This window comes from Nelusetta ayraudi, unplaced genomic scaffold (genome assembly GCF_046127955.1).
Source record: "Nelusetta ayraudi isolate G7.1 ecotype Tasmania unplaced genomic scaffold, CSIRO-AGI_Nayr_v1 ptg000028l, whole genome shotgun sequence".
NCBI classification, from domain to species: Eukaryota; Metazoa; Chordata; class Actinopteri; order Tetraodontiformes; family Monacanthidae; genus Nelusetta; species Nelusetta ayraudi.
The window spans coordinates 3,498,744-3,525,000 of NW_027466078.1; the positions used below are offsets into that span (position 1 = coordinate 3,498,744).

The 26,257-nt window shown below is 43.2% G+C and overlaps 1 protein-coding gene across 1 annotated transcript in view; it reads left to right on the plus strand.

Moving 5' to 3' along the window:
- The first annotated feature begins 1,272 nt into the window (after positions 1–1,272).
- The window catches only part of stat4 (signal transducer and activator of transcription 4), a 32,772-nt gene continuing 7,787 nt past the window's right edge, over positions 1,273–26,257 (plus strand). Inside the window, exons 1-37 of the mRNA XM_076030416.1 lie at positions 1,273–1,555; positions 2,636–2,771; positions 4,586–4,684; positions 5,773–5,865; positions 5,947–6,025; positions 6,134–6,219; positions 6,364–6,515; positions 7,496–7,654; positions 8,287–8,379; positions 8,459–8,518; positions 8,639–8,659; positions 8,870–8,963; positions 9,872–9,916; positions 10,098–10,181; positions 11,256–11,354; positions 11,431–11,566; positions 11,817–11,869; positions 12,283–12,377; positions 12,515–12,651; positions 13,370–13,561; positions 13,664–13,706; positions 15,196–15,312; positions 16,728–16,902; positions 18,104–18,237; positions 20,854–20,998; positions 21,111–21,206; positions 21,568–21,645; positions 21,744–21,810; positions 21,899–21,951; positions 23,144–23,295; positions 23,377–23,538; positions 23,656–23,748; positions 23,922–23,984; positions 24,095–24,124; positions 24,237–24,327; positions 24,462–24,503; positions 26,134–26,214. Of these exons, the coding sequence (XP_075886531.1) occupies positions 1,428–1,555; positions 2,636–2,771; positions 4,586–4,684; positions 5,773–5,865; positions 5,947–6,025; positions 6,134–6,219; positions 6,364–6,515; positions 7,496–7,654; positions 8,287–8,379; positions 8,459–8,518; positions 8,639–8,659; positions 8,870–8,963; positions 9,872–9,916; positions 10,098–10,181; positions 11,256–11,354; positions 11,431–11,566; positions 11,817–11,869; positions 12,283–12,377; positions 12,515–12,651; positions 13,370–13,561; positions 13,664–13,706; positions 15,196–15,312; positions 16,728–16,902; positions 18,104–18,237; positions 20,854–20,998; positions 21,111–21,206; positions 21,568–21,645; positions 21,744–21,810; positions 21,899–21,951; positions 23,144–23,295; positions 23,377–23,538; positions 23,656–23,748; positions 23,922–23,984; positions 24,095–24,124; positions 24,237–24,327; positions 24,462–24,503; positions 26,134–26,214 (3,663 nt within the window). The 5' untranslated portion in view covers positions 1,273–1,427. The remainder of the gene's footprint in view (positions 1,556–2,635; positions 2,772–4,585; positions 4,685–5,772; positions 5,866–5,946; positions 6,026–6,133; positions 6,220–6,363; positions 6,516–7,495; positions 7,655–8,286; positions 8,380–8,458; positions 8,519–8,638; positions 8,660–8,869; positions 8,964–9,871; positions 9,917–10,097; positions 10,182–11,255; positions 11,355–11,430; positions 11,567–11,816; positions 11,870–12,282; positions 12,378–12,514; positions 12,652–13,369; positions 13,562–13,663; positions 13,707–15,195; positions 15,313–16,727; positions 16,903–18,103; positions 18,238–20,853; positions 20,999–21,110; positions 21,207–21,567; positions 21,646–21,743; positions 21,811–21,898; positions 21,952–23,143; positions 23,296–23,376; positions 23,539–23,655; positions 23,749–23,921; positions 23,985–24,094; positions 24,125–24,236; positions 24,328–24,461; positions 24,504–26,133; positions 26,215–26,257) is intronic.

A 26,257-nucleotide genomic window follows, 5' to 3' on the forward strand; every position in this document is an offset into this window, starting at 1 on the left:
TGATAATACCGACCTGTCATTAATATACCTCAGCTGAAAGCTGTGCCTTATTTTTATTTTAAATTTTACTCTCTTTATTTTTTGTGTGCCTCTTTTCGGTTATTTTTTCCTCTCTTTTGTTCGTTACTGTTGAGACTTGAAATATATCATGTTTGTATAATGTGTTCTGACATATACACAAACTGTCTGCACTTTTATGTTTGTATATCGAATGTTTAAATATAAATGTGTGAGGGGGAAACAATTAATGGATGTGTATTATGAAAGGATTACATGCCGCCGTTTATGTGATAGATAGATAGATAGATAGATAGATAGATAGATAGACGTTTATGTGATAGATAGATAGATAGATAGATAGACGTTTATGTGATAGATAGATTGATAGATAGATAGATAGATAGATGTTTATGTGATAGATAGATAGATAGATAGATAGATGTTTATGTGATAGATAGATAGATAGATAGATAGATAGATAGATAGATAGATAGATAGAGTGGACTATACAGTGCCATGATACGGTGACTGATCAGATTTGTTTTCAAGTTCGTGATGTTTTTGATTTAAATAAATTATTAAAACGACCGAGTTTGTAACAAATCATTCACGTTTTGTATTTATAGGTGAGTGAATGTAATATGACATGTAAACTACAAAAAGCGAGAATTTTATAATTTTGTCTTTCGTTTTTTTACTTAAAAAAATAAAAAGCCAAAAATCATTGGCTAAAATGCTTCCAATATACCGGATTTATTTTCCCAAATAAGGATAATTTAAATGAAATTAGCAAAAAATAAATAAATAAATAATGGTATTAAATCAATCAATCAATCAGCCTTTATTGGTACAGCGCTAAATCACAACCAAAGACGTCTCAAAGCGTTTTGTACAATCAGAGGAAATTGTTAGGCTAAATTGTCAATGCTTACTCTCTCAAGCTTTTTGAAACATGATGATGATGATGATGATGATGATGATGATGATGATGATGATGAATGATGTTTTTCATTATCTCACTAGATTCCCGGCAAGGTGTAAATGACTTTTTTTCCTAACCAAGAAAAATATATTTTCTTTCCGTGTGTGTGTGTGTGTGTGTGCGCGTGTGTGTGTGTGTGTGTGTGTGTGTGTGTGTGTGTGTGCGTGTGTGTGTTCACTTCCTTGTGACGCCTCTTTTCGTAGAAAAGCGAAAGCCAGAGAGTGAAGCGGACGCAGACGAGCGCATGAGACCGGCGGACACGCAGCGGCGCGGCAGCGACTCAGGTAAACACCAACGAAGGGGAGGGGGGCGGGCGGGCGCGCGAAAGATCCCCAGCTAGCATCCGCCAACTGCAGCAAACCACCACTAAGCCTCAACCACAGTGTTAAGATCGAGCTCGATGTGATAGTGACAGTGTGTGTGTGTGTGTGTGCGCGCGCGCAGTATGAGCCAGTGGAAGCAGATCCAGCAGCTGGAGTACAGACTCCTGGAACATGTGGACTACCTGTACGATGACAACTTCCCCATGGACATCAGGCAGTGTCTGGCCAGCTGGATCGAGTCTCAGGATTGGTGAGTCTCGTCTTTGTGTCGGGAATGCCAAGGGTTTGTTTCTATGTTTTCATTTTGTGATGAAGTTGAAGCTTCAAACGCATTTTTATTATTTGTGAAACTGCACATTGTCGTGAGGAAACCAACACATGCAGAATTCCTCGCTGTGGAGCAAACCAAGCACATCTTTATCTTACTTATCTGACGTAAACAGATGATATGAATTGACCAACCTGGCAGGCATAGCACGTGTTTCTTTTCTGCTGATGTTTAAAACTGTTTTGTTAGTTTTAAAATAAATAAATAAATAAATAAATAAATAAATAAATAAATGTTGAAGACAGATGCTGGTGACAATCAATTCCTGATCGTTTGTTTTTTTTTTTCTATAGCAATGGGGTCCAACAGAATGATTTCATTTGTTGTGTCCAGTGCTTTAACAACTGACTGCACTAATATGAAACAAACAAACAAACAAACAAACAAACAAACAAAGACACTGGTGGTTAAAACGTTGAGATGAACTAAAATTGAACATTCTGTTTGAATGATTCTCTCTTCTCTCGCCCCCTGTGTAGATTGCGACGGTCAGGTGCGAACCTAAAGATATTTTGGTTCAGTCAGTCTCAGCAAATAAACTCTCGGTATAAATGTGTTTGTTCAGACGCACAGCCTGACACACAGCGTGCTAACATTGTGTGCCGTTTATAGGGCGCATACATCTCGACGACTAAGGTTTTCCTCTGCCACATGGCAGATTTTGCTGCATGAAAGTTCCTTGCTTAGCGTCTGCGCGAGTGGAAACATTTCTGAAATGTTAATTCTCTGTTGCGCTGACAGCTCGTGAGGACGAGGATGCAGAGGGCACAGTGACAACTTTTGTTCGACGACTAAATGGGAAAACATTTTGTTTATAAAATAAAATAAAGTAAAATGGCTGAACAAAAAAAAAAGAAAAAATGCAAGCATTCTTTTTGGAGTAATTTCAGGAGGGGTCGTGGGTCTTCAAGGCATTCTGTTGGTAGCTGCTGCCTCGTTGCTGATGTGTGATGTGTGATGTGTGATGTGTGATGTGTGTCTCGTCTGTCTTCTGCTTCCTAGGGACACGGCGGCAAACGACGACTCCATGGCCACCGTGATGTTCGCCAACCTGCTGTCGCAGCTGGACAGGGTGCGCTCGCAGGAGCAGAACTTCCTGCAGAGGCACAACATGAAGATGATACAACAACAACTACAGGTGTGTCACTCGGGGCCCCGTCAGGAAACCTTCCAGCAGAAGCCGCTCAGCAGTTTGAATTCAACAGAATAAAACTTTGCATCTTAACGTCTTGTTTTTCTGTCACTGGAAAAACACGTAGTACATTTCTCTCCCCCCCCCCCCCGCAAAATCACAAATGCCGCACGATCGCAAGTAAGTTTAAAATGATCTTTCCAAAATAAAACGTTGTTTTTTTTTTTATTCAAGCAAATATATAGGGGAAACATTGGCACTGGTAAGAAGTAGTTCTGTGTTCTGTTCTGTTCTCCGCGAAAGGGAAGTAGAATAAAAAGGCGTTGCTTTCACCCTGTGAACGTAATCAGGCTTCTATTTTAGTGCGATGTCTCCAGGGACTTGTGTAGTTTTACATTCAAGATGGTCAATCAATCAATCAATCAATCAATCAATCAATCAATTGGCGTTCTAATAATAGCGCGAGGGTGTTCACACACGGCTGTGTTGCACTGGTTGTGCTGGTGGTAACGACAGTGTGGCTTGCCTGCAACCATCTGCTCCGGGAGCTGCACAGGATGTTTGGTTGAGGTCGAAGCACCGGCGTTTGCTGTCGTTTTTCTGGAAAAGAGGTGTCATCCACCTTGTGCAGAACAAAAGCCGCAGAGGCCCCAACCTCCACTTCCTGCCTGTACTTCTGCATGGAGGAAGCAGCTACTTTTCTGTGGTCGTCGAGCATGCTTGTGTGTGTGTGTGTGTGTGTGTGTGTGTGTGTGTGGGATGGGTGTTGCTGTTGTTGTGAATGACAACGATGGTGTTGGCGTTTGACTCGTCCTGTTTCGAAAGTTTTTTAAAAGTTTTTTAAAACGGGCGACGCTTTCTTTCATGCTGCTATTCGAGAAGTGCGCCATCGGAGGGGAGACGGGTGACCTTTCTTCGCGTGCAGGCTGAGGTCGAGGCCGCATACAAGTTGTCGGGCGTGCGGTATCGGTATTAGTCTAAAGTGCACAGGTGGGTGTTTTGCTTGGTGCGTCCCCAGTCATCGTCCTGGCAGTGATGGCGAAGCTCGGCAAGAAAACTTTCCCATTCCCTCAGCAGAAGACTTTTCGTACTTTTCTCTCGTGCGCCTCTCTCTCTCTCTCTCGAGTGCGCAGGCTCGATGAGGACGCGGAGGCTGAAGCGCAACCGGGGGAAAGTTTGCGGCTTTCAGACGCACTGACTAAACACGAGTTGCTGTGAGTTGGACTCGTGAGGCGCCGGTTCAACGGCAACCAAACAGTCGAGCACTTGGATTGGGTGGATTGAAAGCAGCTGAGTCTGCAGTTGGCCCAGTGAGCTAGGACATCAAACGTGATGAGGAGTGCTCATTGGCTCACCTTTTGTTAGCTTGCTCAGTTAGCTACATTCTCATCCGGATTAATGTTTGTTTGTTTGTTTTTTACGTGGGTGTTTCAGCAAGATGACGTCCAACACACCCAGAATACAAAACATTTAGTTTTTTTAATTTAGTCTTAGTAATAATAATAATAATAATAATTATAATAATAATAATAATTAACAAAGTAATTTCTGTTTTTTCCCGAGTCTCCCTTTAAAACACAAAAAATACTTTAACAATTATTTAGGATTATTGGGATTTAGTAGAATTTTAAGGGTGTCCAAAAGATTTGTGATTTAAGCCCATCAAAAAGTTCCAGTACTTACTTACAGCAACCTTTGAAAGAGCTTGACTATACTTCTAAGATCAGATAAGATAAGATTTCCTTTCTTGGTGGGGAAATTTCCAACATTACGAATGCAGCATTTGCGGAATATGCTCTCCTTGTCTTGTTGCACCACAGGTGAAGTACGCCACCAGCCCTGCCGCCATGGCCAGGGTGATATCCTGCTGCCTGAGGGAGGAGCGACGCATCCTCTCCAGTGCCTGCATGCAGGAACAGGTTGGTCTGGTTTTCTCATAGGGGGAAGTACCTCTGGTGCCCTCACAACAATGGCTGCTTGTAAACTGGAGCAGCTAGCGGGAAATCTTATTTTATCTAAAACACACCCACACCTTTCCCAACACCTTGGCTCCATTCCTGAGAAATGGGATTGTGTGTTCTTGCAGCTGTCACATTTAAAAACTCACTTAATTGCCACAATAGGGGCATAGAAGCATCATCCAACTTTTTCAGCTCCTCGTGATTCATTAATGACATCCTTTATCTGCTGGTTTGTACCTTTAAAAGCTGGTATTGATATTGACTGAAGCAGTAAAATCAATGGGAATATTTGCTTAAACTCATTTCCTCACAACTTTATTTAAAGTATATTAGACCTTTCAGGAGATGTTTTCCCGGTTGGCCCTTAGTGGTCAAAGAACAAAATAAGATGCCTTTGAGTCAAAGAAAAATCACTTATTTTTATTAACTGGGCAGTAATAATTATCTGGTTGAGTTAAATCAGAGTTTGACACGTGGCCTCATCACGCTGGCCATTAAGGCACTCTTTCCCGAGAGGTCATGTGTGCAAAATATCCATAGATCAAGGGTCTTGCTCCCATTTAGCTGCCATCTTTCACTGCCAAGGCTGATGTGGACAATCCAGCTGCCTGACAGCGTGTTTCGTAACTAGGCCAACTGCTTGCGTCTTCAAATAAACGAACAAAGAAGAAGGAGAACGAGGTTTCAGGTGGCGCAGGCCACCGTAGTTCTCCGGCACTGAAAGACGCTGCAATCCAAAGTGTAACCACTTGATGTCGCTGTTTCTTTTTCAAAAACTAAATATCTCACGCTTAACCTTTGAAAGAAGACAATAGCTTTTTTTTTTCCCCCTTTTGCTTGAGCGATAATGCAAAAGGTAAAAGTGGCCTTTAGCTGACCAGAGTTTTAATCAACTTGTGCACAATGCATCAGCTGGCTTTGACGTCAATTCTATTTCTCCTCTGTAAAAAATGTTGGTGCGCATTCTCAAGAAACCTTGCACATTCCATCACAAACAAAAACAAAGTTGTGCAGTTAACATGTGAATGTAACTTTCATCACTGTAGGGTCCACTGGAAAAGTCACTACAGAATTCTGTGGCCTCGGAGAGGCAGAAGAGCATGGACGGCAGAGTTGGGATCCTCAGGGGCAGCGTGCAGGTAACACGAGCACAATGAAAAATAACGCAACGTCGGTTCGTCATCAGTGAGATTTAAATGTTGCGTTGCCTGCGAAACAAGGTGCTGGACCAGGCTGTGAAATACATTGAGGACTTGCAGGAGGACTTTGATTTCCGCTACAAGACCCTGCAGTCACGGGGTGAGCTGTGTTTTTAAGATTTCACACTGCAAGACAAAAAAAAACAAAAACACGTATGCCCTCATGAATACGCTGATTTTTGTTTACATGTGCGTGTGTGTTTGTCAGACTTGATGGACAGGAACTCTGAGGTCATGAAACATGAAGTTATAAGACTGCAGGAAATGCTCAACAGTCTTGACTTTAAAAGGAAGGTCCGTATTTGTATGGTTGCACAGACGCTCTGACGCCAATTTATTACGACGAGCAAAAAAAAAAAAAAGCAACAGGTAGCGTGTCGTGGTCTCAGCGGTTGTGTTTTTCTCCTCTTTTTTTTTTTTTTTTCTCACCCACGCCAGGAAGTCCTGTCCAAGATGGACGTGGTAATCAAAGAGATAGACGACCTGATGACCTCTCAGCTCAACCCCGAGCTGCAGGACTGGAAGCGACGTCAACAGATTGCCGCCATCGGCGGTCCGCTGCTCACCAGCCTGGACCAACTGCAGAGCTGGTGAGAGAGCTTTCCCCCGGAGCACTGCACCGCTGGTTGGCCATCATATTGAAATGACTTGAAGAAAACACTTCAGTTGACCCTGAAAGCAAAGATCACACCCACTATTCACAAACCATGATAGTACAGTGGTTGGGAAAAAAAAAAAAAAAAACGTTTTTGGACACCTCACACATTTGTGACGTACTGAATGAGCCTTAAAGGTCCCGTGTGTAAAATTTGGCTTAATTTATAATCTTTATATTGGTAAAAGCTTAATATGCTGCCCGTGAAAAACATTCATTAAAGTGTATACTTGAAGTACAATAAAAGTGTATGTGTGTATATATATATATATATATATTATATACATATATATATATATATATATACAGGTTTGTGTGTGCAGGCCACCGTAGTTCACTTGGCAAGCTCAGGAGAGGGAGAGGAAATGTAAGAGCGCTGCAATCTAAAGAAAAAAAAAAAAATCTAAAATTGATGTTGCTGTTTCTTCTCAAAATCTCCAAATATTACACACTTATCCTTTGAGTCTCCATGTCCAGTTTATTTTAGTGCAGTTACCAACATTTACCATCAGGCTGCACATGCACCGTTCTGTCCAGCTCAGAAGTGGAAGTTTCAGCAGGATGACGTCCCTTGCAACATATCCAGAGGACATGAGTACAAGGAGTACAAGAATGCACTTTTCTTACTTTGTCTCATTAACAATAAACAACTTGATATTAATTGCCATTCTTTTGTGAGCCTAGGATACGGCCCAACCCTTTGAAACACACAACAACTTCCTGTGTGCAAATCTTTAATGACAATAAGTTTGGATTGAGTAAAATCTAAAGGGTGTCCAAAAACTTTTTTCCCACAAGTGTTGGACGGGTCAGCCAGTCTCCGCGACTGTTGTCCATCTAACCTTGTCCAGTTTGTTTCTTCCCTTTGAACTATTGAACTTTTCTCTGATTATTTGTTTGTCTGTCCCCGTTTAGGTTCACCCTCACGGCCCAGAGCCTCTTCCAGATGAAGCGTCAGCTGGACAAACTGGGTGAGCTGGTGGTGAAGGTCACCTATGAGTGCGATCCGATTCCTCTGCAGAAACCTCAGATGGAAGAGCGGGTCAAGTACCTCCTCTACCACCTCATCAAGAGGTAATGCAGCACACATGCATGTTCCTGCTTCCCCACATACAGGGTTCCTCCCATGCATTGGTTTACAACGTTTGCAAGGTCTAAGAAAAAAAAAGAAAAGGAAATGAAATAAAAAGTGAGGCATTAGATTAGACACGAGGATATGAAAACCTTGCTTCTGCACTCACAACACAAAAGAATGCAACATGAGGGGCTAAATACAGCGGTGGAAAACAGATTTTGGACACCCTTGGAATTGCACTCAATCCCAATTATTGTCATGAAATATTTGCCAGAGAGTATTTTTTTTTGTGCGTTTCAAAAGGTTTGGCAGCATCTTAGGCTCTGAAAAAAATAGAAATGATTTTTTGGTTTAATGTTAGAGTTAAACTACTCTGCACGTGCAGCATGTGGGTAAATGTTGGTGACTGCACTTAGCGCAGTATCACATCGCATCACAAAAGCACAAGGTGTCCAAAAACTTTTGTCCACCATTCTGTCCGAGGTGGAAAATCGTCTTCAGCTCACTGAAACAAAAGACAGACTGAGCTCAAAATCAAACGCAGCAGGAACTAAGGCCCCGCTAAAGGCTGAAGCTGTCGGTGAACAACAACAAAAATCCAAAATTAGCTTCTCAACCCTCTCGTTTTCAGCTCTTTCGTGGTGGAGAAGCAGCCATGCATGCCCACACACCCACAGAAGCCCCTGATCATCAAAACCGGAGTACAATTCACCACCAAAGTCAGGTATTACGCCCCGTTTCCTGTTGAACCCACAGTTCTCTAGCAAATGTCCCTCCTCTTAATGCGTGCTTCTTTTTCTCAGGCTTCTTGTTAAGCTGCCGGAGGTGGATTATCAGCTGAAAGTGAAAACAACATTTGACAAGTGGGTGTCTTTTTGAACTGTAAAAGTTCTGTAGACGATGTTTTTCCCCTCCAGGCTGAAATCTTGATATCTGTTTGTGTGTGTGTGTGTGTGTGTGTGTGTGTGTGTGTGTGTGTCTAGGGACCTCCCCCCAGGCAGAGTGTGAGTATGACCACGCTTGAAGTGTCATTCTGGCTCTATAAAAAGCAGCGTAGCGTTGGCCTGTTATTGTCAGGTTGCGCGCCCTGTGTTTTCGCGTCACTGGCAGATTTACTTCACCCACCCAAAATCTACCACCAGAGGGCGATGTGGATACGCAGCACGCTTCTAAATATTCAGGCAGATTTCCACTGTTTGTTTGAACTCCCTCAGGAGCCGCCAGTTTTTCATTCTGACCAACAACACTAAAGTCATGGACATTGAGGACTATTCCAACGGCTGCCTCTCAGTGGAGTTCAGACACCTGGTGAGGCATCGGGTATCAACACCAGGGGGGCGACACACACAAAGTCCAATTCTTGCTTGAACTAGTCCTACTCGAAAGACGTCATGTGGTGGTTTTTCTTTCCTATTCATGACTATTTACATTGTATATCCTCACTAACCGTATCAAACCTTTGAACATATGGAGTGATGTAGTAAACAAAAGAAGTGTGAAGTAACTCAAACACATTGTTTTTTTTCAAAATAGCCACCCCTTCATATACAGGTACTACCCAGAAAATTAGAATATCCTGAAAAGGTTGTTGTATTTCTGCAATTCAACTGAAAAGGTGAATTTGACATATCATATATAAAGGAATAATATGCAAATCAATATATTTCAAGTTTTTATTTCTTTGGATTTTGCCGGAACAGGTCTTGCAGCTTAAAAAAACCCCTCAAATTTTATGATAATTTTCTGGGTTTGTGGTTTTAATAAGTTGAAAATCTTAATCAGCAAAGTTCCAACAAGGAACTGCTTGAGATGTCAATTTGCGTGTAATGGCTCAATAAAATTTGTTGGTTTCATCTTTTATGTTAAATTGCCAAAATAAAACAACTTTTACTTGATATTCTAATTTTTCGGGTAGTACCTGTATAACAAATTTAGAGTTATTTCACATTTTTTCTGTTATATTACTCCATATATCTTTCTCAAATATTTGATGTCTCGAGTGTGTACCTGCAATGCAGGAAGTCGTAAAGATAAAGAATAAAACATCCATGAGAATTGTGTCCACACTTTTGACTGCAAGTGTATATACATGTATGCAATTTTTTTAATTACACACAATGATCTGCTTTGAGAAAATGGTAGTTTTCCGGTGGACAAAACATTACGATATTGTTTGTTTATTCATTTTGCTCACGCAAGACACTTACATGTTACAGCAGCTGAAAGAGAAGAAGTACATCAACGGAACCAAGGGGAATGAGGTAAGCTGTCAATTGCGGTAGTGGTCAGCGTTCACACTGTGAAGGAAGAACTGCTGGGAAAAAAAAAAAAAACCCAGCTCAGCCAAACTTTCTCGCGTACGTTTCGCAATGGTGTACCTTGCAGCGCTGCTATTTCGGCTCAAGAATGTTCTGAAGTTGTGTTGTTTGTCGTGTCTCGCAGGGCCTTCTGTCTGTCACAGAGGAACTTCACTCTCTCAGTTTTGAGGCCTGCTTCACAGTTCAGGGCCTCACCATCGACCTGGAGGTCAGACTTGGTTCAGGTTTTTCCCATTAGCAGCCACTCACAAAGAGGCACATTTAGCCATATTTAAAAAAAAACAAACAAAAAACGTTTGGTCCAGTTTTATTACAATAGCCCAAATAATTTAAATCAATGCTTTTTACGTTCTTTCCCCTGGTTATGCATTAATTGAAGCACTGACCCAATTAAAATCTATTTTTCCTGACATTTAAAGGTATTGTGTTTATCTTATTCTGTCAATAGTGTGTTCCTGCTCATCAGTTCACTACCCAGAAATCCCCAGTCTTATTTTTTGGGATAATCAATCATGCCCAGATGCTCCATTGGAATATGGGATAAAACATAGATTTGATTATGTGCAGCTTAGGGGACCTTTAATGGTCCAGTGTTTAAAACTGAGCTTTTATGATTTTTATATTGATAAAAACTTAACGTACTGCCCATAAATACGTTAAAAGTGAATACTCTCAGTACAAGAAAAGTAATTTGGTTTTCCTACCCATAGAGCCGTTCTTATTTATAGGTAAGAATAGCCTGTTTTGTATTGAATGTGACTGCTTGCGTCCTTCAATAAACCAACAAAGAAGAAGGTGGATGAGGTATCCAGGTTTGGGTGCGCAGGCCACTGTAGCTCACTGGCAAACTTGGGAGAGGGAGAGTAAAAAAGCGCTCCAAACTAAAATGTAACCATTTTCCAAATATTACACACTTAACCATTACAGGTTTAGTGTAAGTCTGGATACCTTGTCCACTTTCTCCTTCGTTGGTTTATTTGAGGGCCCGAGCAGTCACGCCCTCAAATACGAAACACACTGTCAGGCAGCTCGATTGTCCACACTGGGCTTCCTTAAAAAATATGGCGGTGCAAGATGGCAGCCAACTGGGAGCAAGACCGTTGTTTATGTATATTCTTAAATATAAAGAAGATCCAAGAAGAAGAGATTTTTTTTTTTTTAGCAATATAGAAATCAGAAATTAAGTCAAATTTTTTTCCCTTTTAAGTGTGAACCAGTGTTACAACATCCTTAGAAATTCAGCCACTGTTGAATTGATGAGCCTCTTTTCTGTTCTCTCCAGACCTGCTCCCTGCCGCTGGTGGTCATTTCCAACGTGAGCCAGCTGCCCGGCGGCTGGGCGTCAGTCATGTGGTACAACCTTCTGACTGATGAGCCCAGGGTGAGCCAACAGTTCAAGACTTAGACAGTTGAAGAATTGCAAAAGAGTTGTTTTTAATATCCTTTTGGCGTAACAGAACCTGGCGTTTTTTGGGAACCCGCCGCGGGCCACGTGGAGCCAGCTGTCCGAGGTCCTCAGCTGGCAGTTCTCCAGCTTGGCTGGCCAAGGCCTTAACAAGGAGCAGCTCAGCATGCTGGGAGAAAAGCTCCTAGGTATACAACACGTGCATAATCACGCCGTAGTTTAATCAAAACTAGACAACATTTCAAGATCAAACGAAGACCAACAGACAGGAGTAAAGTTTTTCCCTACTCCAGGCCGGACGATAAAATAAAACGTACTGACTAGAAAATAACAGCTGAGGCCACGCAGTCCATCCGACGTCTTCTTGAACCAAAAACTAAAACGACGACAAAAAAAAAGCATTATGTTCACACTTGTGTATGTTTTCCATTTCTGCAGGTCAGCACGCTTCCTGCAGCGACTTTCAAGTGTCCTGGTCAAAGTTCTCCAAGGCAGGTTATTTTTCAGCCATCCATCTTTTTGTATCATCTGTTTCCTACACCAGTGGTTCTCGACTGGTGGAGTCTCAGGACCCACGTGTTTGTCCTCATCATGAAGTCGCAACCCTAATTTATTCCAAAGCACTCAAATTTATTCCACAAAAATAAAAACGGTAGCCCACTACTTATCATGTCGAGTAAATAAATATTTTAATTTATTGAATTGAATTGTGTGTCCTGCAAAATAAATGCCTAACATTTTCTCTATAAATATATATGTTAAAAAAAAAAAAAGAAACTGCCCAAGACCGAATCAAATCAGCTCCCACCAATTGACAAACGCTGTTCTGCATCATTTGATACTCACAATTTAGGTTCTCTTTCACCCTAAAATGCTCTTAAAATTAGCCACGCCTTTATTGCAGGAGAACATCCCAGGGAAGCCCTTCAGTTTCTGGATGTGGCTCGACTCCATCCTGGAGCTCATCAAGAAGCACCTGCTCCCGGTCTGGAACGAGAGGTGAGTCACAAGCGCGAGTAAAACGACGTCGTCGCAACGTGATGGCAACCTTGGCGCCGTGACGTTTGGCCTCTCTCTCTCTCTCTCTCTCTCTCTCTCTCTCTCTCTCTCTCTCACTCTCTCTCTCTGCCACGCAGCTACATCATGGGCTTTGTGAGCAAAGAGATGGAGCGGGCGCTGCTGAAGGACCGGCAGCCCGGCACGTTCCTGCTACGCTTCAGCGAGAGCCACCTCGGGGGAATCACCTTCACCTGGGTGGAACGTAAGGACAATGGTGAGTCAAGGGTTCCAGATTCCCAAAAAAATACAATTCAAGTCCCTCATTCATTAATAAAGCACCCATTTCTTTTGGCAAGACTCGCACCATTGGGCTTGGCCTTCTCCAACTAACCTGTACATCTGCCTGCATTTTCTTCAGTGAATTTATTCCTGGTTAATATATGCGTTCATTCATATTTTCATTGCTATTTAAATTTGTTTTTTTTATTTTTAATTTATCTGTCTATATTAGTCTGTAAAACATTTAACACATAAAACATCTTACAAACGATATCGCAAGGGTTTGGACAAACATTTATTATTCCAGCAGAGGGTGCTGTCGAGCTACAAACTCACACGCTTACCGTAACCGGTCACTTGATCCCACAGGAGTGACGCAGGTGTGCACTTTACAGGACGGTGACGTTATCAGTGATATACGACTAGCAGAGGAAGTTTCGGTTACCTGCAAACTGATATTTTCACATTTCAAAGGCACAAATTGTTAGTAAAAAAGAAGCATACTTACCTCTTTCGGCGGAATTATGTTGTGTATTTTTCTCTCAGGAAGTGTTTTCTTGTGTAAATTGACTTGAATTGCAGCTGATGTTTGCACCTTAAACCGTTCGAGACGTCTGGACAGCAGCAAATTTGACTCCACCCGGGAGGAACGTTATAAATGTTGCGTGATCTTGTGAATAAGTGAGTTAACTAAGCTGCCCTCGTCCCAACAGGGGAGGTGAAGTTCAACTCCGTGGAGCCGTACACCAAGAGCCGTCTGAACGCCCTTCCGTTCGCCGACATCATCCGGGACTACAAGGTCATCTCCGACGGGGTGGTCCCAGAGAACCCGCTCAAGTTCCTCTTCCCAGACATCCCGAAGGACGACGCCTTTGGGAGGCTCTACAACAGCGCACCCAACAAAGGCACGGACCCATAGACCTGTTGTGTTTAGTTTGTCTCAGCAGTGTTTTGTGGGTCGTTGTTGGGGAACTTCCTGATAATGAAATTTGCTTGTGTGATTCCAGTTCAACCATACATACCGTCGATGCTGATCCCCATCTCAGTGCGGTGAGTTCTCTTATTTAGACTTTGTATTTTATTTTATTTTTTTAGCAAGACGTAGTCTATTGCATCGCTTAGCTTGTTTTCATGCCCTACTTTATGGAAATAAACGAACATTTCTTAATCTTAGTCCGTAACTATCCAGAGGCAACTAAGCCAGGGGTGTCAAACATACGGCACGCGGGCTGGATCAGGCCTGCAAACTGTTTTTCTCTGGCCCGTGAGATGATTTTGCAAAATATAAAAACTGCGATTTCTCAATGAAAGACAGTGCTTTTCTAAATGTGTCTACTTCGCAAACAAACTCAATACACGTACAGCCACTCACACTCCTATTGGCTACCCTGATTGCCCCAGGACGTCTCCTATTGGCTACCCTGATTGCCCCAGGACGTCTCCTATTGGATACCCTCATTGCCCCACAATGTCTCTGTCGAAACAGACAAAGCTGATGCAGAGCAGTGTTGCCATCTTGGCGACTTTCTCCCCCAAAAAGTTGCTATTCTCCCCATGGCGTCTTTTTTTTGTCAAAAGCGACTAGCGACAACTCCAGCGACTTTTCCTGGTGTTATTACGTTGTAATCAAGCGCAAATTGTCAATTATGCAAATTAGACGATGAGGTCATTTGGCGACTTCTAGCGACTTTTAGGACAGCCAATAGCGACTTTCCTTACTGAGGAGTTGGCAACACTGATGCAGACTGCAGAGTGCTCAAAGAACACGGACGAAGTAAAACAAAGAAAACAACTGGAAGTTGTTGTTATTTTCACGTTATTATTACCATACCATGATTTTACCGGTCCGGCCCACTTGGGAATAGATTCTCCTCTATGTGGCCCGTGACCCAAAATGAGTTTGACACCCCTGCACTAAGCCATATGCTGCAGTTTGTCTTTTTGTGACATTTCCTCATCAGTTGTGCCCTAACAGCTGATTCTCATTGGTATTTAGCACCATCTGGTGGAGTAAACAGTCCCCTGCAAAAGTCCCCTACAATCCAAAAACATGCCTGTGAGGGGAGTTGGGAACTCTAAATTGACCTTAGGTGTGTGTGAGTGCGAATGGTTGCTTGTCTCTATGTGGCCCTCTGATGAACTGGCGACTTGTCCAGGGTGTCACCCTGTCTTTGCCCTAAGACAGCTGGGATAGACGGATGGATGGAAGTAAATTGTAATTGTAAAGTAACTGTTGCATAATTTATACTTTGTACACAGAACTAAAAAAACACAAACAGTCGAGGATTGAATAGACATCCATGTAGAACTGTAAAACATAAAAAAATAAAATAAAATTCAGAAGCTTGTGTGAAGCAAACTTAAAGGACCAAAATTGTTGCTTGCTGATACAGCGAACGTGTTCTTCAATTTATATTGGTGCTGAAAAACCAAACAATGGAGCAAATGCGTCTGAAAACCACCTCTGAAAGAATTCAACGATTCGTGGTGTGAACGCCCCCTTTTTCACGACGTCCCTTCCTGTTCTCTTGTCCTGCAGGTCCAACGGCAGCATCTCGCCACCGACCTGCCAGTCTCCAGAGCCACCGATGACGCCGGGGGAGTTCAACATGCTCAGCCAGGACCTGTGCCTCGACCTCGACTCCGTAAGCGTCCTGTGGCGCTTCTGCGCTTCTGGCCGCAGACTGATTTGTGCTCCATCTTAGAAATGCTAAATTAGTGATGCGACCACAGCGAGATTGAGTCCATTAAAGAAACATTATAGAGATTTTGTCAATGAAAACAACGACGACAATCCAGTGTTACTTGGAAGGAAAGGAAAAAAACAACAGTTGGACAAATAAAGTGGAATTCTGTCGCTTTGTGAATCGTGATGATTTCCTTCCCAGTCTTTGACCCTTCCTTTTTCTTTTACAGATGAGCTCACCGTATTCGGAGTGAAGATATCCAATGGGGAAGAGCCTAACTGTCCAAAAACCAACTTCTGATCGCCGACTTCTTTTTCTGTTGTTTCACAACTCATGTTATGGCTATGATTCATTGTCCTAAGTTGCTGTCTTTTTTATTTAGCCCACTGTACATGTAAAGTTTAAAAAAAAAATATTCTGTTGATTTTGAGTGCCTGTGTCGTTTATTAAAACGTGTTTAAATATGACTGTATGCTGCTTTGCATGTGTGCTGTCGCATGTCCACCGACCTCGCTGGCAACAGTTGTGTGACGGCTGCAAGATGGTTTGGTTCAAGCTGCGTTTCAAGTTGCCAAGTCATACACGGTGCATGCAAATTTTGTATTCGATCGCGCAGGTGTAGTAATTTCCGAGATGCTGCCAGTTTTAAACATGAATAAATCCATTCGCTTGTGACACTTTTTTTTTTTATTTTTTATTTTTTTTTAAATTAGAATGCACACCAATCTATCATGGTGATGGTGACAAATGTAAATGGCATGATATCGAGAAAGGATCAGGCTGAAACATTGCCTTGAGTTGTCTTGACTGTCTGATGACACCGACAATATAGGATACACATACAGGAGTTCTGGGGTTGCCACCCTGACAAAACCTCAATTGATTTCCGTCTGTGGTCTAGATAGGGTTGCCAACTCTCCCGTAAAATACGCGATTGTCCCACATTTGGCAACTAAAAAAACCTGTCCCGTAATGAACTGATACGGGACGCACTTCACTTTGTCCCGTATATTTCGGGGAGCCCCCCCGTCGTCGACAGACTTGGGAGATCTCCACCCCCCACCCCCTCCCCCACCCCCGAGATGTCCCGGATTTGAAACTCTAGGAGGTGGCAACCCTAAGTAGTTCTTCTGTGAGATACTGTATCATTTAAAAAAACAAAAACAAAAACAAAAACAAAAAAAATACAGATTCATTTTTGTTCACATCTAATAACGCAGACATACAATATCTTTTGCCGCTTCTTCTGCGTTGCCAAAATCAGGGTATACCCTTCCTGTCTCTCTCTCTGTCACACACACACACACACACACACACACACACACACACACACACACACACGGAAGCGGCCGTTCTCCAGAAATCACATGGTGCGCCGCCAAAGTACTGCCTCCTATGAACCGACGCCCACTCGTGCGGTCTTCCGCCTGAAGTTCGGCTTCGACAGACTGCACAACGCACTTCCGCGAGCCGGGACAAGCCGTCACTGGGAGCCAGATACACTACACCTCATTATCCATTCGCCTCTTTACATAGTTACACACCAGGACAGCCACCAGGTAATGACGAGGAGTGTTTGTCTGTGTGAAGTTTACGAAAGTTGCCGACAGTAGTTTGTGTCATGTTGTTGTTGTTGTTGACGCCTTTAAACGCTGTGAGTGTCGCCCGCGTTATGAAAAATAACCGAGCCTGTGGTCTGCTGTAATCTGCTGCTTATTTGCTTGGGGGAAGAAGAAGAAGAAGAAAAAAAAAAAATACAATTAATGTGCACAGTCGAGACCGATTGTACATTGTACGAAGTGCGTGTAGCCAAAGTGTTGTAATATGGTTGGAATGTAATTTGAGTCATTTGGGGTTACGTTTACAGCTGGAAAAAGTAGAATGAAAACAGTAGACTGCAAGTGAACTGTTCGGCTTTATTTTGTGTGTGTATGCCACCTGTGGGTCTGAGTTAGTTCATCCCTGTTAAATAGTTTTATTTTATGTCACTGAACGCCCCCCCCCCCCAAAAAAAAAACAAACAAAAAAAAAAAACAAAAAAACAAACACACACACACACACACACACACACACACACACACACACACACACAAAAACCGAATCTATTAGTGACAGTAATAATTTTGGTTGATAGTTGCTTGCATTGATCCGTTTGACAGATGAACCAGATCAACCACCCTGCTGTAAAGTACACAGTTGCGGTAGTCTGACGTTGCATCCGAAAATTTGCCAGCCACTGTTGATCCGAAAATAAAGTCGTCGCCACTCTGTCCCACCAGTCGTTACTCCTCGTTCGGATCCGTACGAGCTGCAGTAGAATTAAAACGAGTGACTTGATATAGTCCGCAAACAGGAAGTTGATTCTTATTCGCTTCCAGGTAAAACTCGCCGTGGTTGTGCGCTTTACTGCCCCCAGTCGTTATTAAAAACGGAAATGACGCATGTAGCATTTGCATAGGCTCTGCGGGGGGGGGGGCGTAATGCGATCACAAATGGCACGCTCGAGACGCATGTTAATGGCTAAGTGCGAACAGATGCTTCGAGATCCGTTCTCGTGATCCAATCCCCCAAAACAGTTACAAGTGACCAAGTGAAAACAGGGCCGAATTGACCCGTTACTGCATTTCCTTGGAGCAGCAGAGGGTGACACATATTTTTCACCCCTTTTTTTTCTGGTTTTTTTCTGGTTTTTTTTCTTCTTTTTTTTTCTTTTTTTCGCATATTTACTTTTCCCTCGTCAATGATGATTTGGACTCTCATTTGCAGATGTCGCAGTGGCTGCAGGTGCTTCAGCTGGACTGGGGGCTCCAGAGCCAGGTGAGCAGCCTGTACGAGGGCAGATTCCCCCGAGAGATCCGCCACTGTCTGCATGACGTCATAGAGAGCAAAGACTGGTAAGAGGCATCGGACCACATTAATGAAACAGCTCCATTCCTTAACGTGGAACCGTAGGCAGATCGGGGGTAGACTTAGACCGGAAGTGGCAGTGGTAGATTTAGACCGGAAACTCAGGAGCAACGTGATTTTCAAAATAAAGGTCCCGGAAAAGGCAGCGGTAGATTTAGACCGGAAAATCAGGAGCAACGTGATTTTCAAAATAAAGGTCCAGTTGCCGACTCAAGCCGTTTCAGGCAGAGGTTGATTTAGACCGGAAACTCAGGAGCAACTTGATTTTCACCTGTCAAATTGCTGTTGTTTTAGATTGTCAATAACGATGAACCTTAAAAAAACAAAAAACCAAACCAACTAATTCAACTTATTGAATGGCCTACTCTGCAATACAACTAAAATAGGTTGTTAACACTTACACATCAGGCAATCTGTGGTCGGCATAACAGGTTCGACAAGTAAACTAAGAATTAAATCATATTTGGCCAGATATAATTAAAAAATATATATTTTCTGAGACACGGCAAAATTAATATGTCATAAGGTTTATGACATAATAAAATAAGTATTATAACTTGTCTTCCTATGCATTCTCATGAATCAAATTAATATCATAAAAACGTATCAATGTCACAAGACTTTATACTAGCATACTGCATAAGGCTTTATGAAGCTGTTCTAAAGTTAAAAGTAAATAGATCAAATAAAACTTAAATTTGTATCTCAGCCAAAAAAAAATAACTAGGTACATTAAATGACCCATGTCTATTTCTAAAGAAGTGTGGGGTTCAAATTAAAACACAAAAACTCCTTTCGTGATAACACTTTATTTCTCTCTCTCTCTCTCTCTCTCTCTCTCTCTCTTTCTCTAAAGGCGTCTAACCACGAGTACAAAAACCCCACAGTCGTTGCTTCTGATCTGGCGTAGCAAGTTCCCCATGTCAAGACCAGTCTTCTCTGTCCATGTCCCAGGGTCAATTTGCTGTGCCAAATGTCTTCAGGAAAACATACATATTGTAGCGTCCCCTACCGACACAGGCTCGGAGACGTTAGTCAGTTTCGTGGCTTTATTTTGTGAACTGGAAAACAGGTTTCTGTTGGCTAAAGCCAACGCCCAAGCAACAGCAAAAAGGAAACTCGCTCCTCTCACGCAATCACTGTCTCTTCTTTCGCTCGTAGCAAAGTACCACACAGCGCTTCCGTGCTGCATTCACGGAGCAATGGTTACCAGACAACTTATAACAGATACAGAACAAAATGGTGAAAACAACCACTTAACTTAGAATAAAACATAAACACAACAATAATTCACCGTACCGTTACGACATATTGACAGAAGAATACTTTGCTTTAAGCACAGGCTATAGGAACGTAGCCAAAACATAACTTTAAGTGAACTCTGCATGCAGTGTGTCTTATCGGTCAACCTAAACAGGGCTCTGTATTCCCCATCGGCAAACCCGTATGGTTGGTTTTCGCACTGAGTGTCTAGGAGGAGCAATTCTCTTCGTAATGGCCGCATGATCTGTAATGTGGCAAGAGGTTAAGAGGCACCCTTAAGTGCAGTGGAGGGTTAGGCAGCAGTGGGTGGGGCAGCAAAATGTGAGATATCGGAGGGTCGTGGAGACGCAGGCGCCTTCACAGCAGGGTGCTTTTCCTTGCACAGACTAAGGTGTTTCATAGAGGGCAGCCTGCGCATCACTATTGCCTGGCAATGGATGCAGTGGTAGTGCAGTTTTGCTCTACGTTGTAGCCCACATCTGTGAATGGTGTACCCTCTAACAGAACACTAAATTGAAGTATTATTCAATAATCATTTATAATTTTAATATACAGCATCTGAGGAAATTATCTGCTACACCGGGTCACTGAATTAAGTATGGCCATAATAATGAAACAATGTTTTTTCTTTGTTTTGTTTTTTTTAAATAACTGCAGTCGAAAATAATAGGATGCCACACAATGTTACATGTTTTTTTCTCCCCAGTACTTTTTTTTTTCCCCACATAGAAACAAAGAGGGGGAACATTAAAAATAGAGCTACTGAGAAAATAACGTTACACACTTAAAAGTTAGTTGCCATCTCGCACCCCGATATCTAAGGAAGCCTTGTGTGGACAATCAGGTCACCTGACAGTGCGTTTCATAATTAGGGTGACTGGTCGCGCCTTCAAATCAACCAACGAAGAAGAAGGTGGACACGTTTTGCTCAACAGCAGTGGGCGCTGCAAGTGCAACGAAACACTGTTTTCTGTGTTACGTGCGTTATCCATCCAGAGTGTGAGGATACACGAAGTACAAGAATTTAGTTTTCTTATTTTCGCTCAGTAACTATAAACAACAAAACAAATTCCATTTGTTAGTGAGTTTCTGATGCAGACCAGCCTTTTGGGACAAACAAACGCACACACACACACACACACACACACACACACACACACACACAAATGATATGTCAAATGGAAAAATGTATCCGTCGCATTTTACGATTACAAAGCATTTTTGTGTTGAATTAGTTTCACATGTCCGTCTGGAAAACATGGAGACAACTTTCAGAGAAGCCAAAAAAAAACTCGTCAAGTCACTCAATTAATGTCTGGTTCCCTGGTGTCACGCTTCAGGGTCTCAGCGGCTCAGGATGAAAGCCAGGCGAGCCTCTGTTTCCAGGTCCTCCTGGTCTACCTGGAGGAGCAGTGGAAGCGCTCAGTGGAGGAGAGCAAATTGTTGCAGAGGCCCGACTTCTTAGGGATGAGAGACTGTTTGCTGGTGGGTCACGAAAGAGGCATTTGTTCTCATTTCTTATCGCCACGGCGGGTGCATCTGTCGCTCCTTGTGTTTTTTCGCGGTTGTAATTAGATCCCCTTTCAAAAATATTTAGAGACACTTGCAAGACGGCCCATGCAACTTGGCTTTAACACTGTCGGAATGCCTGGCCGAGGAGAAGAAGGTTCTGGAGTCTGCCAGTAAACCTCAGGTGAGACAAGGGAGGGATGCAATGAAATGTCGTACAAATGGGGCGCAAAGCATAGAAATATGGTCTATGCGTTTATTATTCTTGAAAATTGAATGTCGGCCGAGATTTCAGATTTTCAGATTTTCTGATCTTTATTTCTTTACAACCACCGACAAATAATGAGTTCTTGGGTTGGGAGTTATGACATGTACCACAGCCGGCCACCAGAGGGGGCTGCAAGAGCAGGCCTGAGTAATAAGGATTGATATGACTTCCACGATGATCCTCTTGATCTTATACTATTTTAAAAACAGAAACAAAAACAGCAAAGAAATTTCCCGCCAGATCTCAAGAATCAGTCACACTCGCATGTTTTGTTCAGGCGTGCCAGCGGCCAGCTGCAGAACAACCGCTGAACGTGATGGACAACAAAGTCAATGACCTGACAAGTCACACTTCTGTGAGCTCACCTTGACTCAAAGAGTATTCTGTCGTTTTGCTGTTGTGATTTTTACCTGACTCACTCATTTTTGTGTTGTTGTCAAAACTATGACGCAGACAATAAAGGAGAAAACTAGGCCACTGGAAGACTTGTGTGAAAAGCTGAACTATTCGGCCTGCAAAGGTACTGTATGCAACAAGACGTGAAGAAACCGTTTTGAAGTTCATCGCGTCCTTAATATTTTTGTTGACTTTCCCCCCCCCCCCGCCAGGAGAGATCAAAAAATTTCAGGAGTATACCAACTCATTCACAGGAACCACACAGGTACACAATGCACTCAGTATATTGTTATTCTGAGAACATTATTTATACGCACCGTTACTCTAATTAAAAGAACCAATAGACGGAACCGAAAATGGAGCCATTGATGGAGTCTTGTTGTCGTACGAGGTTTTCGAACGTCACCGCGAATGCAGCTGCTCTACGATTTGAAATCGGAAAACTTGCAGATCCATTTTGAATGATGAAATAAGTGAAGTCTCATTACGTTAAAAGCTTAAGTCGGAAGGTGACCTCGGGCGGTCGGCATCTTCTGATGGTAAAGAGGTGGAGCTCCAGCGAGAGTTTAGTTGTGCCAGAAACGGGAAGCTGCTGCTAGCTTGTGAATGATGACTGTGGCAGTGTGGTCAGTTCTGTCAAAACTGGACAACGCTTCCTCATTAAATTATATATTAAATCATATCTTTAGATATATAATTTAATATATATGAAATTATACTCAAAAGATATCACATTTATCTATATGACTCCTTCAACCTTTTCAATGTAATTCATTCATTCATTCATTTTCCATACCCGCTTAGTCCCGAGCTCAGGGTCACGGGGGTCTGCTGGAGCCTATCCCAGCTGTCATAGGGCGAAGGCAGGGGACACCCTGGACAAGTCGCCAGTTCATCGCAGGGCCACATAGAAACAACCATTCACACTCACATGCACACCTACGGACAATTTAGAGTCTTCAATTGACCTCACATGCATGTTTTTGGAGTGTGGGAGGAAGCCGGAGAACCCGGAGAGAACCCACGCAGACACAGGGAGAACATGCAAACTTCAATGTAATTTTCTTTAGTTTTTCTTCCTCATCCCCTGTGTGTGCCCATCTACAGTTTGCTGTAGAGCTGACCTCTCGTTACCATTTTTTGTTGCACGACAACTTGAAAACATGGCATGTTCTGGGAAAACAGGATGTTTGGTCACCCTTCCAATCCAACATGTTTTCCGTGTTCGCTTTATTTCACATGCCCACCAGAAGCAACCAGTTATGCAAAAACAAGAGTCATGAGCATTCTAGATTACGGTGTCAGACTTTGTAAAGCATTACAGTTACCCTTAATGAGCATGAGTGAATAGCAAGGTGAGCTAGCCTTAGGCTACGTGAAGCTAGCCTACCTCCTATGAACCGTTCTCTTACGCGTGCGAAATGCCTTAAACACTAGTTGTGTTTTTCGTATCGCAGGCATTGCTGCAACAGATTGAGAACACGCTGAACCTGGCCGGTAATCTGGTGGCGGAGCTCACGGACGTGGAGTTGCCTCAGTGGAAAGCTCGCCAGCGGCTGGCCTGCATCGGATGTCCGGTGAACTGGAGCGTCGCCCACCTCGAGAAGTGGTAGGAGCCCTTCTGCCCATTCGCCCCTTTTTCAGCGTCCTGACGGTGACACCGTAGGATAACGTGCCTGTGTTTGCGCAGGTTCACGGCTGTGGCGGAGTCGCTCAAGTCGGTACAAGAGACACTTCAAAAACTGCAGGACCAGAACAGGAAGATTGACAAAAAAGACTCCTTAGGATTCACCGGCCGTCTGGTGGAAATGGAAAAATTCACTCTGTTACTGTGGACAAAACTTATCTCCAAGTGAGTGGTTGAATTGTACTATGTGGTGCATATGGGGTGGGGGGGGGGGGGGGCGACTCAAAGACCTGTTGAGCCAAAACAAAAAGTCATTTGCTTGGGGACATTGTCTCTTGGCAGAGCTCTAGTGGTGGAGAAACAACCCACAACATCTAGTTTGCTACAACGTCCACAGATACTCAAGACCAAGGTGAAGTTCTCCGTCTCAGTCAGGTGAGAAGGTGGCGGCAGTGTCTGATGGACCAGGCTGAAATTCAGTTTTCCAATACGTTTTGAGTGATGTTTTTTGTGTAATAGATGAGCTCTAATCTGCAGGGTAGGCCAAGCTTATACTATCTATATATTTAACTTTGCCTTATGTACTTTTTGTCACATTTTTACCTCAGGTTTCTTGTGAACCTTCCCCAGCATTTCAAGTTCCTGCTCAAAGTCAAACCTTCATTTGATAAGTAAGAACCTTTTAATTGCAGGCTCCTTTCTCTGGTCTGCTCATAAAGGAAATCTCACTTTGACGATTTACATCTAACATCCAAAGCTTTTTTTTGTGCTATTTATTCAGGGATGTTCAAGAAGCTACAACAGTAAAAGGGTGAGTTAAGCAAAAAACAAACAAAGGAAAAGCCACACAAACCTTTGAATGGCTCGTCTTAAACCCTCAAAAAGATCTGGCCGTTGACACTCAAGAACAAATTCCCAAATAGATTCCGTCGTTTTGAGCTGGGAGGAGACAATTCAAAAATGCTGGAGGACAGGACACAAGGAGGAGGACTGGTGGCAGAATTTAGTCACATGGTACGAAACCGCCTATCAAATTTCGGTCAAGCATTTTGACTCTTATCTCCGGGTGTATCTATCCAGTTAAAATGAGCAGTTCATGTTCTTTAGCTGAGCCCTACAGATGATTGTTTTTTCCTTTTTTTCTTTAGATACTGAAGGAGACTAAAGGAAGAGTCAAGGGATCATCTGAGGTCAGTGGAGTTCGATACGCTCACACCCTTGAACACAGGCAACCGACCAACCAACCCCTGCCTTGCTCTTTGATCACCCGCCACCGTTCACTAGTGATCTCGAACACCTTGACTAAGACTGCACTCACACTCGGGCCAGTTGGTCCATACCGTGCAGAGGAACGGATGGCCCTGCTTCGTCCTCCCCACGGCAGGCCTGAACTCGTACCACCTCAGCCCAACGTTGTTCAAGCACGGTTGCCTGCAAGCGATATATACTGCTGACCCACCTATCTCTGTCCTTGATTGTCTGGGTGTTCTGCACGCTGCGCAACCCTTGCCCTTACCAATCAGGTTTTGAGGAAAGCAGTCCCCGATTGTTTGGTCACCACTCCATCCCCTCGCCTTCAGACACGCCTCCCTCGGTCCCTGATTGGTTCGGGTTACGTTGGCGTTAATTAAGGTTAAGGTTAAGGTTAGAGTTGTCTAGCAAAACAGAACACTCAGTCAATCAGGGGGGGAGGAGTTTTGGCGCCATCATCATAGGATTAGCGAAATTACAACTCCATTGGTTACCACTCTGCCCCGTCGCTTCCCCACCTGCCTCCCTCAAATCCCTGATTGGTTAGGGCAGGGGTCTCCATCTTGACTTTGTCTTTGTCTTGACATGGTCTATGTGTCCGAGAGATGCTGCCAAAAAGACTTTTGTTGTATTCTTCTATATTGATCTTGAGTGGTCTTGGTGTTGGTTAAGGTAAGCATGAGAGTTAGGGTTAGCATTAAGAGTTAGGCTTAGGGTCAGGGGTGTACAGCACGCAGAACACTCAGCCAATGATGGCAGAGGTAGGCAGGTTGGAAAGCGGTTAGGCGGAGATTTGGTGTCTCCATAGTAAGATTATGGGAATATCGCTCCAAGATTTGCAAGATCACAAAAACAAGTCCAGTTGCCCTAATTCAACCCTTCTACCTCAAGATGACCTGGATGACTGAGGAACCTTCACAGACATCTCCCCATAGCAGGTACCATGCTTTAGTATTGTTATGGTATGGGGCGCCCTGCTAGCCTGGTGTATCGTATTTCGGAGCTCAAATAGCTTGGGCACAGTGTGGATTGCCTGGTGGGTGGGCGCCCTGAGACATTGTCAAGCAGGGGAACTGAGACCAAGACCAATACCAATATAGACCATGTCGAGACTGAGACCAAGTCAAGATCAAGACCCAATAAAGTTTTGGAGTCGACGGTACACTACCACTTGTGTGAACTCCTGAATTCATGAATTATTTTTATTGTTTTGGGGTGTGTTTGGTCGCTCAGCTCATGAGAAGAGGCGAAAAAGGTAGTGCTGCCGCCAATGGGGGGAAAATAGCCACGTTTTTGAAAGAGATGCAACTTATTGGTTGCATTTAATCAATGCAAGGACGTCGTTTTTGAAATCCCCATCGACACTGTTGTGTCCGAGAGAGTGTTGAGGCCGAGACCATGTCAACGTGTCAGTAACAGGTGCTTCTACAATGGCAACGATGCCACGTCCAGCAGTGCTGTATCCTGTGTACTTCACCAGTGAACCTGTCTATAAACTGTCTCACTCGCAGAACGTTTTAGTTTACGTCCCCTTATGGGACTTTAACATTTGTTTCCTGTCTTCATCAGAATGGTAGAATTGTGGAGGAGCTCCACATCATCAAGTTTGAGTGCGACCTTCAACACAACGGAGTGGGCTATACCATCGAGGTGAGCTTACTAGGATTTCTAGTTTCGTCATGCTGTAGAGGTG